At 27.9% G+C, this 20,784-nt stretch overlaps 2 protein-coding genes across 3 annotated transcripts in view; one reads left to right on the top strand and one right to left on the bottom strand.

The window, feature by feature from the left end:
• Positions 1-445: 445 nt before the first annotated feature.
• LOC123298638 (guanine nucleotide-binding protein subunit beta-5) lies at positions 446-4,406 on the top strand. Of its 2 annotated transcripts, none has more exons than XM_044880729.1 (9): positions 446-653; positions 719-852; positions 1,006-1,124; positions 2,276-2,402; positions 3,032-3,175; positions 3,243-3,383; positions 3,588-3,684; positions 3,758-3,924; positions 4,371-4,406. In XM_044880729.1, the coding sequence occupies exons 1-9, from the start codon at positions 536-538 to the stop codon at positions 4,380-4,382; spliced, it is 1,059 nt and encodes a 352-aa protein (XP_044736664.1). In that variant the 5' UTR covers positions 446-535; the 3' UTR covers positions 4,383-4,406. The 2 variants fall into 2 exon arrangements, with proteins under 2 accessions (XP_044736664.1, XP_044736663.1); XM_044880728.1 differs by having other exon boundaries at positions 716-852.
• Positions 4,407-17,850: 13,444 nt separating this feature from the next.
• The window catches only part of LOC123297445 (basigin), a 55,820-nt gene continuing 52,886 nt past the window's right edge, over positions 17,851-20,784 (bottom strand). Inside the window, exon 5 of the mRNA XM_044879108.1 lies at positions 17,851-17,979. Within this exon, the coding sequence (XP_044735043.1) occupies positions 17,928-17,979 (52 nt within the window). The 3' untranslated portion in view covers positions 17,851-17,927. The remainder of the gene's footprint in view (positions 17,980-20,784) is intronic.

Genomic DNA, 20,784 nt, shown 5'->3' with positions numbered 1-20,784 from the left:
TCTTTGCATATATTATAAGTCAATGACATTGGTAACGAGCACTCACCATCACCATTAATTGCCTCAGGGCCCTAATCAATCTTAATGTGGCCCTTTCCCTTCTTTTCTAATTGTGCAGACATTTAAATTATAACCAGTATCAGAGTTTTACAAAATTACAAATCAATATTATTAATTATCCGGGTCATAACAAAACACCCCAAAAATGGATTCTTTTGACGCAGCAATTTAATAAATTTTGTACCAATATAGAAAGGAGCCTTTGATTTAAATTTTCAAAGCGGCTCCGATACGTTATTTGAGCGATGCTTATATTTCTATGAGTTTATTATATTTTTTCCGAGTTTTTTCTTTTCGGTGACATTAAAGCACATAACCTCTTAATACTTCGTTATAATCGTTATAGTATACGGAGGATACGGAGGTAAACATTATTATGTTGTCAGACTGTAAAAGGGCTGTTTTATTGATTGTATGAATTCTCCATTTCGAAATATGTATTTTTAAAAACAAAAATAAATAAATATTGTCTGCAATGGCTAGTGAAGGAGTGAAAGTGAGCCCAGTTGAGACTGTTGAGTCACTTCTACGTGAAACTGAAGTATTAAAAGCAAAGCTTGAAGAAGAGCGACAAAAATTAAATGATGTTACATGTAATATTAAGTACATTCTTAGATTGTAATATCATTATTACAGAATATACCTCTAATTTCAGTAGCACAAGTAGCAGAACGTTTAGAAGTGATAAACTACATGAACATCAAACCACGTAAAATTTTAAAAGGTCACCAAGCCAAAGTTTTATGTTCGGATTGGTCACCAGATAAACGACACATTGTTTCATCCTCTCAGGTTTCATTTAAATCTCGTTTCCAAACTGTGTTCGCTTTTCTACACTCTTATGTTTCATTTTTGTTTATTTTTTTCTTGCATGCTGTTTCAAATGCATGACCTATTAGTAGAATTGTTACCTTATTCTATTTTCTGGAGATTGTAAATTTTTAGGATGGAAAAATGATTATTTGGGATGCTTTTACTACAAATAAAGAACATGCCGTTACTATGCCTACAACATGGGTCATGGCATGCGCTTATGCCCCTTCAGGAACTTTGGTAGCTTGTGGGTATGTTTCAGAATCTTTATAGTCTTTCAATTCTCTGTTTTCATTTGTATTCCAGACATTTTAACTGAAACGAGAAACCAATCTGATGTGTTGTGGTTAATTCATTACCCTAAATATTCAAAATTTCTTCTCTGGTCAGAAATTAATAGAAGTCATTATAAATCATCTGGCATCGTATTTTCTTACGCCAAAACAGAAAAATAACACCAGATAGTACACTTATACCGCTGAATCAATTCGATTCAAAACTCATACATGGTGATTTCAAAATATTATCTCCAAAGATAGAATAAACTTGTAAAAATTAACACTGGTTTATAAAAGCTTCTATCCTTATTTATTATTAAATATAGCTTAGAAAGATCTTAATTAAGCCAGTCTACGAATTGGAATCGGTTCATAAATTTGGAAGCTACGGAATCACAGATATAGACATATGATTAAACCTTAAAATTACTACTTATATTCTACCTGAAGTTGAAAATTTATTCGACTTATTTTGCAGAAATTTTATTGCTTTATATTTTACATAATCTGCTTTTCGTGATCTTCGATCTTAAATAACTTGAATATTTTATCGTAGCAAATGTAAAATGTCTGGGTCATTTATTCTTAAGGTTAATTTTTATAGGGCTGGAAATAATTCATAGTAGAGATTTTATTAATTTAATTATTTTAGCTATAGTCAAATTGAACCTAGCCAAAAATAATTTCAATTTGCCCGCGTGAGACAAATTATCTCAATTCCTAGAAGGTTGAGATATAAATGAATGAAATTTAGGCGAGACAAGATGACTCAAAATGAAAACATTCGCATACCGATTTCATTCATTTTTTATATTTTTGAGTTTTGAGTTGTCCTAGCTGTTTTACCGATCTAAAAAAGTTAATTTTTCTGACTCCTGTGAATCAAATAATCGAAAAAAGAAAATCCACAATAAGTGGAAACAAAATAAATAATTTGTCTCTAAGTTTCATCGATTGTAATGTAAAACAAATGAGTCTCAGATTTTTAAACCGAAGGTAATGCTCGGCCCAGCGGAAAATAAATAGAACTATAAACTATTTGCTCTGGATTATTTCCAAATTGTGTTTATAATCTTCTTTCAAAAGATCCATTTGAAGAGGGTAAATTAGTGTTTTAATTATAGGGGATTGGATAATAAAGTAACAGTTTATCCATTAAGTCTTGAAGAAGATGTTAGTGTTAAAAAGAAAACAGTGGGCACCCATACAAGTTACATGTCTTGTTGTACTTTTCCAAATTCGGATCAACAGGTATGTTATTTAATCTCAATATACTTTTTGCTATATAACATCCCAAATAATAATGTAAGAGTGGCCCTGAAACAGACGTTTTTTTAAACCATTTGAAGGCCCACATAAATAAATAAAAAAATACCATTTCCTTCAAGTTTTCCACTTCCTTTAACAAGTCATAACGTGACCATAAGAAGTAGGCGCTCAAAATTTTATTATTTTCTTATAGGAACCCGAACATTAATATGAAAATTGACGATTTCTTTTAGGATAAAATTAAAGTAATTTTATTCACTTTGATCCATTTATCATTTTTGAACCTAATGAACAGCTGAAAATTTATGAAAATTGTTTGACCTCCAAACAGGATATTTTAGGTCACTTTTATGTTGTGCTACACTTCCGGCGGTTTATCAAAAGGTTATATTGTGGTTAATTTTCAAATATCTTCTATCTGATGACATCATTTTCCAATATTAAATATTCTTTCTGACATTCAAAGCATATTATTAGCGAAAATAATATCTTGGAATATTATCGAAAAATCAATATCGAAAGTTCCAGAGACCCAATAAAACATAATTCTTCGAAATCTTTAGGTATTAAGCAAATTTAGATTTTAAACTAAATACATTTGCTTTCGATAGATTTTAACAGGAAGTGGCGATTCGACATGTGCATTATGGGATGTGGAATCTGGTCAACTATTACAAAACTTCCATGGTCATACTGCAGATGTAATGTCTATAGATTTAGCACCATCAGAGTTTGGAAACACATTCGTTTCTGGGGTAATTAAAATAAAACTCTCAAATTTAAGTACCCTTTAGATTTTAATATAGTGATTTTACTCTTTAGAGTTGTGATAAAATGGTTTTAATTTGGGATATGCGTTCAGGACAATGTGTTCAATCATTTGAAGGACATCAGTCGGATATTAATAGTGTGAAATTTCATCCGAGTGGGGATTGTGTTGCTACAGGAAGTGATGATTCAACTGTGAGTATTATTTATGTATCCACTTTTATTTAATGTATTTCCCTAAACTTTGTTCATGTGAATAATGGAAATAAATTTTAGTGTTTCTTTAAACCCTTTTTTTCCATTCAGATAGATTACCAAAAATCTTAATATCAATCGAAAGCACAGGAAACAATTTTCTTTGTGGTTAGTTCTTTTTCTTATACCTTTTTTAATTTTCAGTGTCGTTTATTCGATTTGCGTGCTGATAAAGAAGTCGCAGTTTACAGTAAAGAAAGTATTATATTTGGAGTGAACTCTGTAGATTTTTCAGTTAGCGGTATGTTTCATAAATAGTATTATATGCGATTCAGAAGTTGGCATATTTTATCTACAACCTTTTTATATTTTAGGGCGATTATTATTTGCCGGTTATAACGATTATACAGTCAATGTTTGGGATACATTAAAATGTGTACGTGTTTGTTTATTATATGGTCATGAAAATCGAGTTTCATGTCTTCAAGTATCACCTGATGGAACAGCTTTATCGACGGGAAGTTGGGATTTCACTTTAAGAGTACGTATTATTCAATCAAATAAAAAAATTCCAGAAACTGAAAATGTTAAAAGTGGTAAAAATACCAATTGATGACATTATCTTAGGTTAAATTTAAAAAATTTTTTTATGCAAATTGAATGTTATACACACACAAAAAAAAACACATACATTTGGGTAAAATTTGACCAAGACCAAATTTCCATAATATTAGTGCTTGGGGTTTTTTTACGAAAATCATATGCGTTTAATTAAATTTAAATAAACCATTGTGCCCTACCGAAATTAAACAACGCTCGAAACAAATGCAAAGGATGCGCAAGATCTTTTGGACAGCAAACTGCGAGTTTTTTTTTTCACACTGGACTATTAAAACTAGAAAGTTATAAATTTTTTCAAATATATAACATTTGCAAATTTTTTATGTGAAGTAGAATGAAGTTTGAAAATGAAATTATCTGTTTCAGGTATGGGCTTAAAAAAGTTCTCGGAGTGATATTTTTCAAGAAAAAATACATTTATTTATTATTTTACTTAATATTTGTTTGATTAAAACCAAAGATTATCATGCGTAGATGATTAGATAATATAATTAATTAAAATTGAAACTGAAAAAAATTAAAACTATGTGTCAAATAATATTTTATTTAAAGAAAAAAGTATAGAATATGTTATGGGTGATATAACTATAAAGCAAGCAAAAATAGACCATTTTCACTTTTTTTTGCTTTTCTTTTTTTTAAATGAAAGTCAATGTCTTGATAAATGAGAAAACAGACAATGAAAATCATTAAAATTCAAAATGGCGAAAACGATCCGGAAACACACGATGTTACACGAAGGTTGGTTTGACATCATTTAAACTTGATAATAATGATATATTAATACGACTGTTGACACTGTTTTATTGTCATTGCTTGTCGGATTGACATCACAGATCACGTGTGCGGTGGAGCCAAAAAAATCGTTTAAAATTATTTCAAATATTGTGATTTTTTTACAATTTTGTTATTGTTAAAAAGGCGTAATTTTTGAGTTACAGGCTCTACTTGACCTATATTTCATAAAAAATTATCAAAAAGCATTTCTGTTTTTCATGAAAAAGGTCTATTGCATAATATTTAAAGTTCCATACAATTAAATTATATGGCATATCGCATATCGTTTTACGCGATACATACAATTTTTATATTGCAGTACACATAATTGGAACTACCGTGCCTGCTCTGTAGTAATACCGTCTACGAAATAATTTAGATTTTGTTCACATTGAATGTATTATTAATTATTATTATTCCATTAAAAGTTCATTTATTAACAGTTAATTTTGTTAATTTTTATTCGATAATGCATACATCCAACTACATAAAAAATCAAGAGTTTGTATAGGCCCTCAGAATTTTCGATGACGTTTTCTTATTAGGTCTCCCGATGATTGAATAATTATAGCTTTTATATCAAAAGTCAAATATCAATTTTGCTAGTAGGCGTGTTCTAGGCTACAACGCATTTTCAACATAAGACTGAAGAAAATTTTATGAGCCGTTAACCATACCGAACTTAAAACTAAAAAAAAAAAATACCTTAAAATATACAATTATGTAAAAAATTTCACCTAACGATTTTAACACAACATATATAGGGAAAACTTGTTACTACTTAGAAAGTTAGAGTCACGAATGAAACAACGTCGAAACCACTTTAATTTTAAAATATAATAAACAGCTTTATTATTTTATGAATAATATTTATGCTTTGCCTGCCGTAGGTTTAATGCGTTAAACCAAACCATAGTGAAAATAATATTTTTAAAAATTTTGAAAATAAAGCCCAAATACCTGCGAAATAAAAATCATATCTGGTATATTTTATAATCGTGAAAGTTTGTGAGGATGGATGTTTGTTACTCTTTCACGCAAAAACTGCTGAACGGATTTGGAGAAATTTGACACACAGTTTACAACCTGCATTAACACATAGTCTACTTTTTATCCCGAAAGTATGTTTCCGTGGGACAATTATTACTGTCCTTTTTTTGGTACTTTATAATACTTAACAGCTAATTACAATAATTCCACAGCTTAAAATTATTTCCGCACCAAAAAATTAAAATTCATAAAATTATGGAAAAAGGGAGGATAATTGATGCCAAGGAAAGTGAGGGCTATAACACGGTAGTCTGTTTTTAGACTTGAAACTGCCCAGCAAAATAGTTAATTAATAAATCATGGACGCGTGTAACAACAATTTGTAATCATTATGATCAAACGATCAAAATAAAGGTATATAAATTTAAAAAAAGAAATAGAAAATAATTATTTGGAAATCATATCCCGTGATTTTTTTATTTAACTGTCAATTTGATACAAGTTTTGAAGGAAATACAGTTCAACTGTCCAACAATGTTGACATTACGTGCAAGCACCATTATAACGTTCTCTACAAGACCAGAGTTTTTAAATTTAAGTTACTAGAATTTAATAATTGATTAATAATATTTTTTTATGAAATAGCATTTTAGTCAGCACATTAGATCACAGCTGACATTGCTGAGGTCCATCTTAAGTATATAAATATCTATCAGCCATTTTATAACATTTTATTTAAATCAATTTCCAATCCCGATTCTATCGTTATTCCATATATTACACATGTAAAAGCATACAACCTTGGTATCCAGGAACACAAGGTCGAATTGAATTGACAGTCTATTAGAACAAATAATTAAAATAATTTTTTATTGTATATTATATATACAAACGCATGAATTAGAGCTGTTAACTCAATTCCTTTAAAATTTATCCTTTTTCGTGTTGATTCCTACCACAGTCACATTCTAGTACACTCAGTGTATAAATCGAGATTTAATAGTGACGTATTTGTTTTTATTATTATATAACTTTGTTTAATAAATAATCTACAAATATTTAGAATAAATCCACAGTACCCGTTTAAATTTATTTATTTATAATTTTTTTTGTGTTCATGTTATAAAAGTAGCCGACTTATGAACAATAAACTCTGCTATGACCTAATTGCAAAATGAACTATTTTTTGTAAACTATTTTTTCACAAGTGAAATTTAAAACTTTCATTGATATTTTTATTTTTAAAGTTGAAAAATTCTAACTAAAATATGTTTTTTCTTTTTAAATTTTTTAAATATAATTCTGTTTAAATCGTCCCACTATTATTTATTTTTTATTTAGTTTTTTTTTTTGTTTTCCTTTTTTTTTTTTTAATTAGTTAACTAATAGTGATGAAAGTTAGTTGAATGAATTTAGCCTCGTTTACATTTTTTTCTAAGTTGTTCTTAAAATAAAGTTTGAAAACAGTTTAATTTTTATCTATCCCATAAAAGCCGAACTAACGACTGTAGTTAAAGGATACTAAATCAGTTTATGTTTGCTTATTCGAAAGCTGACTCGAAAAACACAGTAGTTCGTTTGATCGTTCTAAATGGATAAAAATCAGTACAGATTTTTGTTTAAAATTTCTTGTAAAGGGTTTCGTTTTATACTTCTAGTAATGAGTTGCAAGAAAAGATAATGAATCTGAAGTAAATGGCTAGAGGAGGCGAGGAAGCTTTAACAATACACCCATAACTTTAAGTATTATGACCCATTCCAACTCCCCTATTGAATAAAATTAGCCACTTTATTTAATAACTTGTTATTTAATATTATTATATTTTACATAGCGTGAAGGTAGATTGGCGAGTCTGGATTTTAGATTTATAATATGTCCCACCCAGAGTACTAGAACATTTCTCAAATCAACTTATTCGCTAGGACTGTCATTAAAAAAAATTTTTTTTAATGGAATCCAAAGTTTATACAAATGTTTAATCCAGAGATTTTAAGACTTTTAATTTCTTTATACCCGTAGACTATAGTTAAGACAGATACCAGAAACCTGAGACTTTAGACTAAAGCAGTATAGGCGATAGTGTTCGTAAAGAAAATTATGTCACGACGAAGTTCGATAAAATCAACCAAGACAATCGAAATTCTGCATCCACATTCAATATTTTTTTATTAGGAAAGCCTCATCAGTTTAGCAACTCCGCCACATCAAGCTTCTATCTTAAAAGACTCTTTGAAGATTGATTTTTTTTTAAAATCCTATAATAATATTTTACAAACAGGACCCAGTTACAACGTGCAAACAGACCACTGTGCAATGGTAGAATTCTTGAAAATGTTTTCGAGTTTAAATTTTATTTCAAAATTATATACAATTATAACAAAAATTGATTTCAAACTTTCTAACTTAATTATATATTTGTAAATTAGTTAATCTATGCAAAAACTTATTTGTTAATATAAGTATTTTTAAAAGCTCATGTGTACAGAACGCGATCTTAGACAACGCGGTTAAAGCTGCCTTAGATATAATAGTTACGACCCTTCAGTCGTTAAACAGATCACTGCAGTGATAATGCACAAAATCTTTAATTTAATACAATTTTTAGGCACAGTCGAGTTTTACATTCAAAAATCGAGTTCTACACACAAAAATTTTTAAAAAATGTTAGAAGTCTGAATAAAGAGTGTTCGAATAAAATATTTTTCTACTAATCACAATTCGAGTATTTGAATACAAAAATAATCTTTTTTTTTTATCAATAATAGTAAAAGAAATTTTTCTCAAAATATACATATCATTACATTTTTTAAACTATCGAAAATTTTGTAATGTCAAAACTGGTTAATATATTTTCAAACTTATAACGAATGTGCTTCCATAGCTCATTGATTCTAATCGCATCACTTAATCGTTGACCGTTAAAAATACTAACGCCCTATGGCATAAAGTTCGACAATCAGAATAAATTTAAAATTGAATACATTTTTTTATTACAAATTAAAGAGATGTATGTATCTCAGATACGAAAGTAGCTACGAAATGTATCTGTCGTTCTTTACTAGCTTAATTAGCCGCTCAATTAACAGCTTAGCCTTTTTACTAAAAACGGCGTCGTTAAACTACCGGCCTGAACGATATTCAATCATTCAATCAAACAGTTAGGCAAATAATCTCGAACGATAACGTTTAATTACTTGCCTAGCCTAGTCATTTCAATTTAGTTCCACTTTCTGCCACTTGGTGTTAAAATCTATACACTGAGAATATGACGTCGGCAATTACTTTGGGAGAGGCTTTGGCAAATCAGTCACCTTTTTATGCCCAGGAATTGAACAAATATGGTTGTAAGCCAGCAGTGAATCAGTGTAACAATAATAGATGCGCTTGTTTAAAAAACTCTTTGCGGATCAAAATGTTATGGAAGTTTACTTGCGTTAAAAATTAATATTTTGAATCACTTACAGACTGTTAACTGTACGGGTAATCAAGCTAGTTGGCTCCGACATTTCTATAAGATATCGTAGTTGCGGATTGGGTGTACCAATATTTGCATAAAAAAATTAAAACCTCACTAAACATAAGATATTTTAAAAGATGTAACGATATACGTGATTCTAATTTGAACTGATTTCAAAAAAGGTTGAGACATCTCTGGACTTAGTTGTACACTTACACTTAGATTTTACATGGATATTAATGTCATGGTGATGTTAATTTACAATATCTTTGCTTTTATCTCACCCGACAGTTCAATTTTAAATTCGAAAAATGTCGAAAGGTACAATACATTCTTATTAAAACATACACCAATTTATATCCAACATGAATTTGAATAATCACTGACGAGAATAATTAGATTCTTTCGGATGCTTAGATTAACTAATCAAATTAATTAAATCAATTTTAAAATTATATTATTTATGTACAATGTTCTGAAAAAGTCACAAAAATGTCAAATATTTAGTTTCGATTGTTCATCTAGTGTAGCGTATTTTTTTTATGTAAACTTAGCCTTCAGAGAATAATGAGAATGTGAAGAATATTACTTAAAAGAATATATTTTTTATCCTAACAGCTTATGTATTATACAGCAGGCCATAATTAAACAAAATGAAGAAAAAAAAACATTATTTTTAATTGGTCTAATGTTAATTTTGTTTTGTATCGAGAAACATCACTGTGATTATTCAAAGAATTCGATTTAATTTTTCAAGGTTTTGATTCATACTAATTTTTTATAAAATATATAAAAACAAAACATTACAATGGTACTAGGTGTTCGTCTGCGTTTTAATTTAAGAGAATGGATTTTTTATGAATAACGCTCTCGATATATTCACAGGCAAAGGTTTCGTAATTCCACTTCGATTAAAGTTCGTTGGAAGAAACATATCGAAATCTTGTCTCTATATTCGACTGTGGAGTAACAGAACACATACAACTTCTATTATTTACATTTAAAAGTACACTTCTCATTTTGAAGTAACTTCCTCAGATGACTCAAACGACGATGGCACTTTGTCTGTAAACGTATAAATCTTCCGTTGCAGAAAATTCATCCTCTGTGTGGCCGGTCTGCCACTCTAGGAAACTATGTGATTTTGTTTTTATATATTATAAAAAGCAGCATTTTTCATAAATTCGACTATGCACAGGCTAAGCCATTACCATTTTGAATATTTTTGATAACAGACATTAAATTCGGCTAGCCTTCGAATAATGAACCGAGATTATTTTAATTAATTTTGGATATTTTAAAAAAAATCTATGTTTGACTCAACACAATGATGCCCCTCGTTTTAAACAAGAAGTTAATTTTTTACAATAGCAAAACAAATGTTTTTTACAAAGATTATTTTTCTGATTTTTTTAAACAAAAATTTCGTTTTTAATATTTTTAATTAGCTTTCATGAATTTATTAGAATTTGAAGTACATTTAAACAGATTTATAGTTTAGATAACCAACTTCTGAACATGATTTTAGCTTTTGATTGCATTAAGTTAAAGCACAAGTTTTCCTAGTTTTCATAATATGTAAATCGATTGCGTTTGCCGAAGTTTACTTTTTGGATTTAAAATCCGTGCCTGATAACATTACAATGAGTATTTTGTTTTTGAATATGTAAACTTTTACCTCCCATTTGTCAGTTTTGTGGAAAAAATTTTGTTCAACATGGCCAATTTTATTTCCTCTTATACCTTCTCTTTTTGTTTGTTTCATTGGTTTTCCTAATAGATAAACATCAGGATCCTGTAAAAGCAAGCGAAATTTCTAGGATGGTAGTGGAAAATGTTAATCTTTCTTTTTTCCGTAACGACGAGATGATAGTGATTGACTCTAATAATGACACAATTTTAATAAACTTTTCTGTGCATATTATGAAAATAAACTTTGAATAAAGATGACATTTTCGAAAACTCATGAATTATTTATATTTAAATTTTTACTTAACGTTTTAATACAACCGTGGCACGATCTAACCTTCCACGTACTAATTTTTTTGTAAATAATAATAAAACTTACCTGTTTTTTATCATTCTCAGTAAATGACCGTGATATAAGCATCAAAAAGAAGACATCGTGGAATTCGTAAATAGATATTTTTATACGTCACATATACGTACATAAAAACTTGTTTGAATTTAAAGCTTTCATCACTGAACTTTTCACTGTAGCATAGATCAATATCGATTTCATTCTGTATTTTGACATCCAGTAAAGTAAAGCGAAACGGATGTCAACTGATTATTTGACCTTAAAAAATGACAAGGTACATTACTTCGAAGTCAAATAAGTTTAGACATCCGGTCAAGTTAACGCCAGCGATAACGGATGCCAACTGATTATTTAATCTTAAAAAATGACACTTTACTTCAAAGTCAAATTCACTTTACTGTTAATTTCTGACACTTTGAAGAGTTGAATATGATAGAAATTTTTCTTTTTGTTGGTACAACTTTGCTAGTTCAATTTACAAAGTTAAAATATCTGCTTTTAGTAAATTTTATGAAAGCAAATTAAAAATATTATTTAATATATTTTATAATATTTAATACTGTTTTTAAAAGCATGGTACACTAAAATCTAAACAAATAATTTGACTCTGATATGATAACGTGTGTGAACAGAATGTATTTTAAGATTTATATTAGAGTCAAATATTTTATAAAAAAATATATGATTTGATTATAAAATATAAAACACATAAGACCACGGGGAACAAAATTAATAGAAAAAAAAACAAAAAACAAAGCGAATAAAATAAAAACAAACGCAATAAATGAAAATACCAAATCTGATTATAAGTTGAGTACTAATTTTTCATTTTAAATATTCGTTATGACCTAAGTAATTTTATACATATGACCTATATAAACATTAATTAACCAAATATAGCGACTTAAAGTATATTTGTGTGGCACATTGTGATTGAAAACAAACTTATTTAGTCAAAAATTACAATCAAATTTGATTTTTATAATAACCTAATACACGATATTATTGAAAAATTACGAGACTACATACTTCAATTTCATAAATCATCACGTTTATTTTGATGTGTAAAATAATATGGCACACAATATCTTTCGGTTTTTTTTAAACTATTCTTTTTTTGATCAATAATCGAATAAACCGATTTTAGCCACGTTTTTTTATGATAATCAGTTCAAGATTGTTATCGACCGAGCAAGGGCTTTAATTTAAACGAGGGTGTCTTTTATCATGTCTTATAGCTTCAACTTTCTTAAATTTGTAAACAAAGTTCTCAATGCTTTTTTCATCGCCGTTTGTCGAGGTCGTTTTCGAAGTTAATATTAAAGCAATTGGATTCCTTTTATTTCAAAACTTTTCCTGACAATTTATTTGTACCCATCATTATAGGCCTTTTTAGAGAATATCTATGTATTCATCATGCTATTTCTTATATTTACCCTTAGAATAGTTGTACTTCGCAAAAATATATCTTTTTAAGATAGAAAGATACACGCGTTTAATTTAAAAAATTTAGGTTAAAATAAAAATTTGCTTTAAAGGATAACAGCAGCAGTATAGAAAACGATATTTATTATAAAAGTGCATGTTTCCGTGCAAATTTTGAATCGGTACCATTTTTTCGGCTACTGTTACCCTGACCTTTAAGATAAATCGTCAAATGTCGATAGTAGATTTTACGTGATTTTTCGAAATTTATTTAATAAAGCTAACTGGCATTCCAGCTTAATAATTTAGTGCCTCGTTTGCATTGAATCGAAATTTTACGTGTATATATATATATATATATGTAAAACATATACCTTGTGAAAACAAATTTAAATTGGCAGTTAAAAGCAGTTTTTTTTCTATAACTTGTTTCTGAAAATTGTAATTTTTAAAACTACAATTTTCTATGGGAATAAGATAGTTTTGATTGTTTTCTTTAGAATAATTCACATTTCAGAACATTTTCTTTGCTCATCACGGATGAAACTATATACAAAGGATCGACGATTAAAGAACGACATTTATTTTGATAGTGATGAGCAAAAAATTCATAAAATTTGTCAGTAAGTGTGCGCCGTTCATATGTACAAAGTGCGCGTTCACATAAGCGTCGAATGATGTAAAATCTTGGCTGACATTTATTCAGGGTATTGAATTGTTAACATTTCACAATTAGCTTGAATGCTTGACATCATTTTTACGGGATTGAATGAATAATGAGACATGAGTTCAAACTAGTAAAGTTATAATTTTGTTTAAAAAAAAATTTATTCAACCTAAGATAACGAAACATTCGAAATTGAAACTCACTCTTTTCATCCATTTATCTCTGTTTTAATTTAAGATTATCTGATTGGCCATTCTAAAACTTCCTTAAACAGTGAGTTTGCTTCAGAGTTGTTGAAACGGAGTATATTAAAAAAAACGCGATAAATGTGACCTTCATCTGAAATTAACACAAATTTCTTTGATAATAAAGCTCTACCACTTTCAGTATTTTTTTAATTACCAAAGAAGTTTTTCTTGATCTCATTTGATTTAAAAATTGTAAAGAATTAAAATATGCCTATGTGGCTGACAATAACGAAAAATTTGCAATTAAGTTAAGAATGGAAACCCAGACGCTTTATTTTCGAGACTAATGTCTATGTATTTTGTCTGAGGGTTTCTTACTTAAACATCGATGCGATTCTTTGATATTATGTTAATTTTCACATCTTATTGTATACTTGCGGACAACAAAAAGTGACACTTTCTTATATATCAGATATATATGATGGTTGAAAAATACACATTTTTTAATATGCCTAGTGCCACCAAATATATCTGATGTATATAAGTGTCGCATTTTTATTGACCGCAAGAAGTATACATATAAAAACTACTCTTTCGTTCAAGATTTGTTTAGAATGACTAAAATAAAAAAGTTTGAAATCCAAAATTAAGCTGGAACGTAAGTTTTTGTACGTCTGACCCTTATTAACTGGTATAAATATCGTGTATTAGTGGAAAAAAAATGGAACAAAGCAAAAATTGTTTTATTTTTTTACAATATAGAATTGGACTTTTAAAGCTCTTTTATCGGATTTGAAAAGCACGTACACAAAAAGAATTACACTTTCATTCAAACAAACAATATTTATGTATATAACAATTTGAACTTTTTGAATAGACTGTTATCCATATATCCATATCCATTTTTATCTACTTTAATAAAAATCAATAAATTTTACAGTAGTATACTCCACTAAAAATGTTCTTTTAAATCATTTTTTTATTGCATTTTTTTTTTTGAAGCTGCTGCTCTTTTCTACGAGCTGTGCAGTCGCTAAGCTAGTAGCTAGCTAATCAACAACTACTTTATATAACATGTTTTACGTTTTTTTTTTCTCGAAAATACGACCACATTGAAAATTAAGCTTCAAAAATTTAATTTATCCTTTTTTTTTTATAATTTTTTCTAGAACGTTTTTGGTTTGCACAGATGTATTACAAATTTTTACAAAATTAAAGAGATGTACCGATTTCAATTCACAGAATTGTTTTACATTTTTATTTATTTAAGTTCTACAAAATTCATTGAGTCTAGTTCACACTGTTTTCGTCGTCATTTATTTGGTCCACTTTAGCTGGATATGACCTAATTATTAGGCCTGATTTGTTTTCAATAGGTCTTAGCTAAAACAATGAAAAATATATATGTCCGTAATATAGGTGTCACGCTAATAGATCCTTGACAATGTGTGAAGATAAAATCAGCATTCGAAGCAAAAGAGAGATACAATGGGTTCATCCCTTTCTTCTCTGAAATTATAACACATGGAAAATAAAAATTGAAAATGCAATTTTAAACGGAATGTAATAACAAAAAAAATGTTCGTTTTGGATCACAAATGCCTATACTAAACCTTGAAGAAAATAGTTTAAAACGAAATTTTCTTTTTCATTGACACTTTATTACATACCAGAAAAATCGAAGATCTTCCGATTTCCTTTTTAACAAATTTAAAACATTCAGCTGAATAAAGCTTTAGAAATAACGATTTTCAAAAAACTTCTCTATCTTGATCTCTTCATTGTTTCCTTTTATTAAATTTCACTCAAAGATCCACAGCTTTCAAAAAGTTTCTCTTATTTACTTTATTTTTCCATTTATATAAACTGCAATTCGATTACTTTTTCGTATTTTCTTCTTCGTTACAAAATCAACCAATAAAGAGAGCTCTTATCGTGACTGCACTCACTCATAAAATTGAACAACTGTCTTCAAATACCCAAATTCTAATTTTTAAATGTTATTTAAACAATACAGATTTAAAATTACTCTGTATTTGATTCCACAATTTGATTTAATCTAGCCTTTATTAATTTGAAAACATCACTTTTACTGTGCTTAACTCGTTTTAAATGTTTCTAGACAATGGAGGCACATTCCCAAAACTTTGTTGGCCCAAATGTTTTTCCCCTTTAAATAGCCGCTAATCAAATTAATTACTCTTGACTTTCTTCCGATTTAAAAGAATGTGCATGCTATGTTTCATGTTAGAAAATTGATGATCACTCTTTTCGAATTTTGAATTTAAAAAAAACATCATTTTTTCTTTTAATCTAATCCAGGTTTAGTACAGACATCTGTGGCTTTAGCTAGAAAAAGAAAAATAAATTGAAAATAAATAATAAAAACTCAACTAAGACCTAAAAATACGATTCTTCATTTTATTTAGATAAAAACAGTGTACACTAAAAATCAAAAGAGAATAAAGACAAATTTTTTTTTGTAAATCATTTGTGCAACATAATAATTTTCATTAAAAATTTTCTTTGTTAAAGAGTGCATACACTTTTTTAAATTCCTTAATTTAAAATCTATAGTAATTCATATTTATTAATAATAATTGTTCTTTGGAAAGCATTTCTTTTTTTTTTTTAAATTTATTTTTAGTTTAATTAATCAATATAATAACTTCTTTTTTTTTTTAAATATTTTAATACTTTTATTTAAAAACTAATTTTACTTTTCACAAACAAAAGAGAAAAAAACAAACAAACATAAACAGCCCATATTTTTTTAGTGTAAAACACAATATTATTTAATTCTTTTGTAACAATACAATAATTATATAAACAGGATTGTTTGTAAATATAATAATTATTCTTAAATTTTATTACAATAATTTATAATATTTTGTTTATATACATTTGCCTTTATGTTGAATGCACATTACAAATTTTACTAATAAAAATTAATCATTTATTTTAATATCTTTCAATTTAATTAATAAGTCATCATTAGAAAAGAAAATATGAAACGATCATTTTGATTTTCAATTTTGGCTATTATATAAATTGAAAGCTTTAAAATTAATTTTATTTATTACTTACATAAACAGCTCATCTAATATTATCAATTATTTATCAAGTGAAAAACGGAACAAATGAAAAATTTGGTTATTGAACAGTTCTGTGCTGAATATTTTCGAAACGAACAAACATTTACACGACCTCCTTTGTATTATTTATTCATAATAATTATTACCCAAACGCACACTGTCGTCTTCTAAAATTATCTAAATATTTTATTATATACATTCTTAAATATATAATTTTTTTTTTAAATAGCAATTTTTCATTTTTTCTTAAACTATTCTTAATTATATTTAAATATGCATAAATTTTTTTTGAAAGAGGTATATTCTTTTTTTATTTTAGTATTTTTTTTGTATGAAAAAGTGTATATATATAATATATATTATATATTTATATGGGACAATTTAAAATATAACCCATATTCGGCGGTCAAAAATTTGAAACAAAAGAACATTTATTCATCGTGAAAAAGATATAGAAATGATTTTTTATCTCCCGAAGAGCATTCATTTTATCATCGTCATATCATTTCACTGTCAATTTAAAATCGCACGTAATATCAGTTATAAAAAAAAAATATATTTGGTGTTTTACACTTAACACACGTTCGACAGTGAAATTAGAAAATTAAAATCGATAAATTGAACACTTTTAGTTTAAATCTAATTAACAATTTTCAACAAATAAAATACTTTCGTACATAAAAATGAGAACCGTATAAATGTTTGATAACACAGAACGACTTATTTATTTTTTAATAAGAAAAAAACTATTTGAATTCTGAATATTGTTTATTGAATATAACAAGTGCATTACAACATTTGGCGGTATATATAATATATATATATTTTATTAAGTGAAGGCATCGTCAATATATAATCCACCCGTTTAAAAATTTGGGTCGGAACAATCATGGACCCCGGTGGCCCTCGAATGGCAGTTTGATGACCTGTGTCCTCTTACTACACACTATGTTTTTTTTTTAAGTGATTGGATCGCACAACAAGTATTTAATAATTATATAGTTCTGTACAACGTGTAACTCTTCCTTTTTTAATATAAATAAATAGTTTTATCAATTTTTTGGTTTTTTTTATTATAACTTTGTTGTATTTGTTTTTTGTTTATTAAATTTTTATTTATTACTAAAGTTTAAAAATTATATTTATATATACATATATGTAGTTATATATATATATGTAAATATACATATTTATTTATATAATATGTTATATTATTATTTATATACGTGTTTTTTTAATCAATCAACAAGCGACTTAATATATTAAACATTGAAGAGAGATCTCACTTTCTGTGTCTCACATCTGAATCTTTTCCATGATCGGGTGTATGTTTCCTGTAAAAAAATTATTTCAGAATAATATTTAGTTTAAATTCTAAAACCAACATTAAAAAAGCTAACTAATAAAAATATGAGCGATAATAAAGATTATTGAGTGATGCACTATTATTCGCTGCTCACCATATGGAGACTCCACAAGGAGATTCAACTCCATGTACAAAGTACGCAACGACCGATGACTAGACCCCGTTCAAATAGGCGCCGTAAATTCAGCTACGGGCGCTTATACCTCGGAATAGGAGTTTCACGTCCTAGTTATATTGGTTCGTGATGGCGTATTTATGTAGTATTTCGTTCGTATGTCAGTGTGTGTTCGCATTTATTTAAAATGTAATGCCCTTTGGTGCAAAAGGAACACTCGCGTTGCAATAATTCTGTGGCGGAAGTTTTGCCATTTTGCTGACAAATTTGGTCAATTCTCTCGTTTGAATTGAATCTCTTTGTGTAGTCTTCCATGGCTCGTTATTTCTATTTTTTAATTTATTGTCGTTCTGCCATGAATTCATCAAAAATTTTTCATGTCATTAGCGCCCAAACTAATTAATTTACCTAAATAAGGGGGAATAGATAGACAAAATATTTAACAAAGGATATTTATCTAATTGAAGCTATCTTAAACATTAATTGTGAATACTTATGTACAATATTTATTTTTGCAATATGGAGTATTATTTCGAGGAATTCCATTTTCTGATTAATTTACATAATTTTTGTTGCTATCAATTTTTTTTACAGTAATGAACTTTTACAGTAATAAGGGGATGATATTTCCATAATCCTTGTTCTCTGTCTTTTATAAGGGTGAGTTAGATAATAAAGAAAATAAATATTTTAATCTTAGCTCGAGTGTTGAATTTACAAAAATCGAGTTTTTGATTTTCATATTACAACAACTTCTATTATTCGGTAATTACTTTTTAATCTCCTGTATATGTTAAAACATAATTCTTATAACACAATATATCAAAATAAAATAGAAAGAAATTTTAAATTTTTGAAAAGTTAAAAAATGGAGTGTAATTTTAAGAAAAAAAAAGAAGATTTTCAGTACTTTGGAAAGTTGAAAAGACAGAAAAAAAGAATAATAGAATTTTAATAAATAGAATAAGCAAACATTAATATATTTAATCGAAAGGGGATCGAATACCGAACAAAAAAATGCAGGGATCTTTCAGCAAAATAAAAGTTTTTATTTTACAATATATAGTATTATTATCAGAGGCGGATTATCCGTCAGGCAAAGTAGGCACGTGCCTACAGATTACAAATATGTTAGATATTTACAATGGATTACATACTAAAATAAACTATAGCCCCTAGCAGAATATATATCGTACAGCGCACATTCACTTAATCTAGTGATCTATCCATCTAGGGTGAAATCTATCTAGGGTGAATGTGCTGCTGAATGCGCTCAAGACGCTTGTTGGTTCGTCTCCTTCAAGAAATTTATACATATTTTACAGCTTCAACTAAACGATGGGAAACTCTACAAGCTCAAATATTCCTAAGTAATAATAAAAAAAAACTTCTGTCAAAAATCCATCTGACAAACGTTGGTCAGCTCGATCAGAGGCTTGTAAAATTTTGAAAGAGTCAATTTTGTTGTATGTGAAGATAAAGATCTAAGATTGAAATTTGAAATACTACAAACTATTTTCATAATCGTGTTCCGTGGTTTTCTTTTGGTTCACATGAAAGAAACCAAAAAAAATACGGTCCGTTGATATTAACATTAGCTATTCAAATGTATGACAGTCTAATTCGCATAATTTACTTTAATACAGAATAGAAAAATTTTTATAATTATGAACACCAACTTTCAAGATTCAAACAATAAGAAAATGACGGAAGAGAAAGATGAATCTGTCGAGATATTACTTCTTCATTATTTGGCCGGGAAAAATTGAGTGACAGTATATCAGTAATTATAGATATACTTTTGGTTGAACTTCAAAAGAGACTAGAAGCGTATAGTAATTTTTATAATAACTCGTTTTTAAGCAATTTGATCAATTTGAACACTGAAGAAGCTCAAAATAGAGTAAGTAGAAGTAGTAAAAATACGTAAACATTATAATAATAAAGGGTTAAGAATAAAAGACTCGGGGCGGAGGGTAGATTCACAACGACTAAAAAAAGGTCTTTATTGATCGATTTTTATTACGGGGGACACTAATTTTGAAACTGCCTACTTAATTATATTAACATAATTATATTGTTTTATTTTTACAATTCTACGGGAATTTTGGCTATTGTTTTTAAATGTTATTGGTTAGAATTTTACAAAAGATTTATAATTTAACTTACCGTAAGAGATTTATTTATAAATATTTCTTGAATTTTTACGCACAATCGGATATGCTATTTTTCTTATGTGTTATAAGTTGGTGGGAAATCATATGCCAAGGTATCTCAGAGGCAAAGGTGGGAAATTATATGCCAATGTATTACTGATTTAATTGTACTAATTTTATTATTTTGTAAAGCGAGACTTATTAGTTCAGACTATTGAAGGTCATTTAAAAATTAGCTCATGTTCATAAATGATAAGAGATTTTTAAGTTAGAAAGTTTCTTTATAAAATATCATCCAATTTTGGTTGGAAACATTTATTCGAAAACCTAATTGATTCGGCGGAAAATAATTGTAAAAATCTCTCTTATGAAAGTGTCATACGAAAGTCTGATTTTAGGTAAACATTCAACGTTGACACTGTAAAGAAGCAAAAACCTCGGCGTTTTTGTTATGTAATAATACACAAACCTGATTTCAAATTATTTTCCGTTTAAATAGTCA

The sequence above is a fragment of the Chrysoperla carnea genome, chromosome 4 (assembly GCF_905475395.1).
Source record: "Chrysoperla carnea chromosome 4, inChrCarn1.1, whole genome shotgun sequence".
NCBI lineage: Eukaryota > Metazoa > Arthropoda > Insecta > Neuroptera > Chrysopidae > Chrysoperla > Chrysoperla carnea.
This window is presented reverse-complemented; position numbering and strand designations above follow the sequence as displayed.

What these genes read in the sequence shown, in the direction of transcription:
- LOC123298638 (XM_044880728.1), top strand. Translation starts at nt 536, where the DNA reads ATGGCTAGTGAAGGAGTGAAAGTGAGCCCAGTTGAGACTGTTGAGTCA. An exon ending in AAAATTAAATGATGTTACAT is followed by an intron (nt 654 to 715) that starts GTAATATTAAGT and finishes CTCTAATTTCAG; the next exon opens with TAGCACAAGTAGCAGAACGT. An exon ending in CAGGAAGTGATGATTCAACT is followed by an intron (nt 3,384 to 3,587) that starts GTGAGTATTATT and finishes TTTAATTTTCAG; the next exon opens with TGTCGTTTATTCGATTTGCG.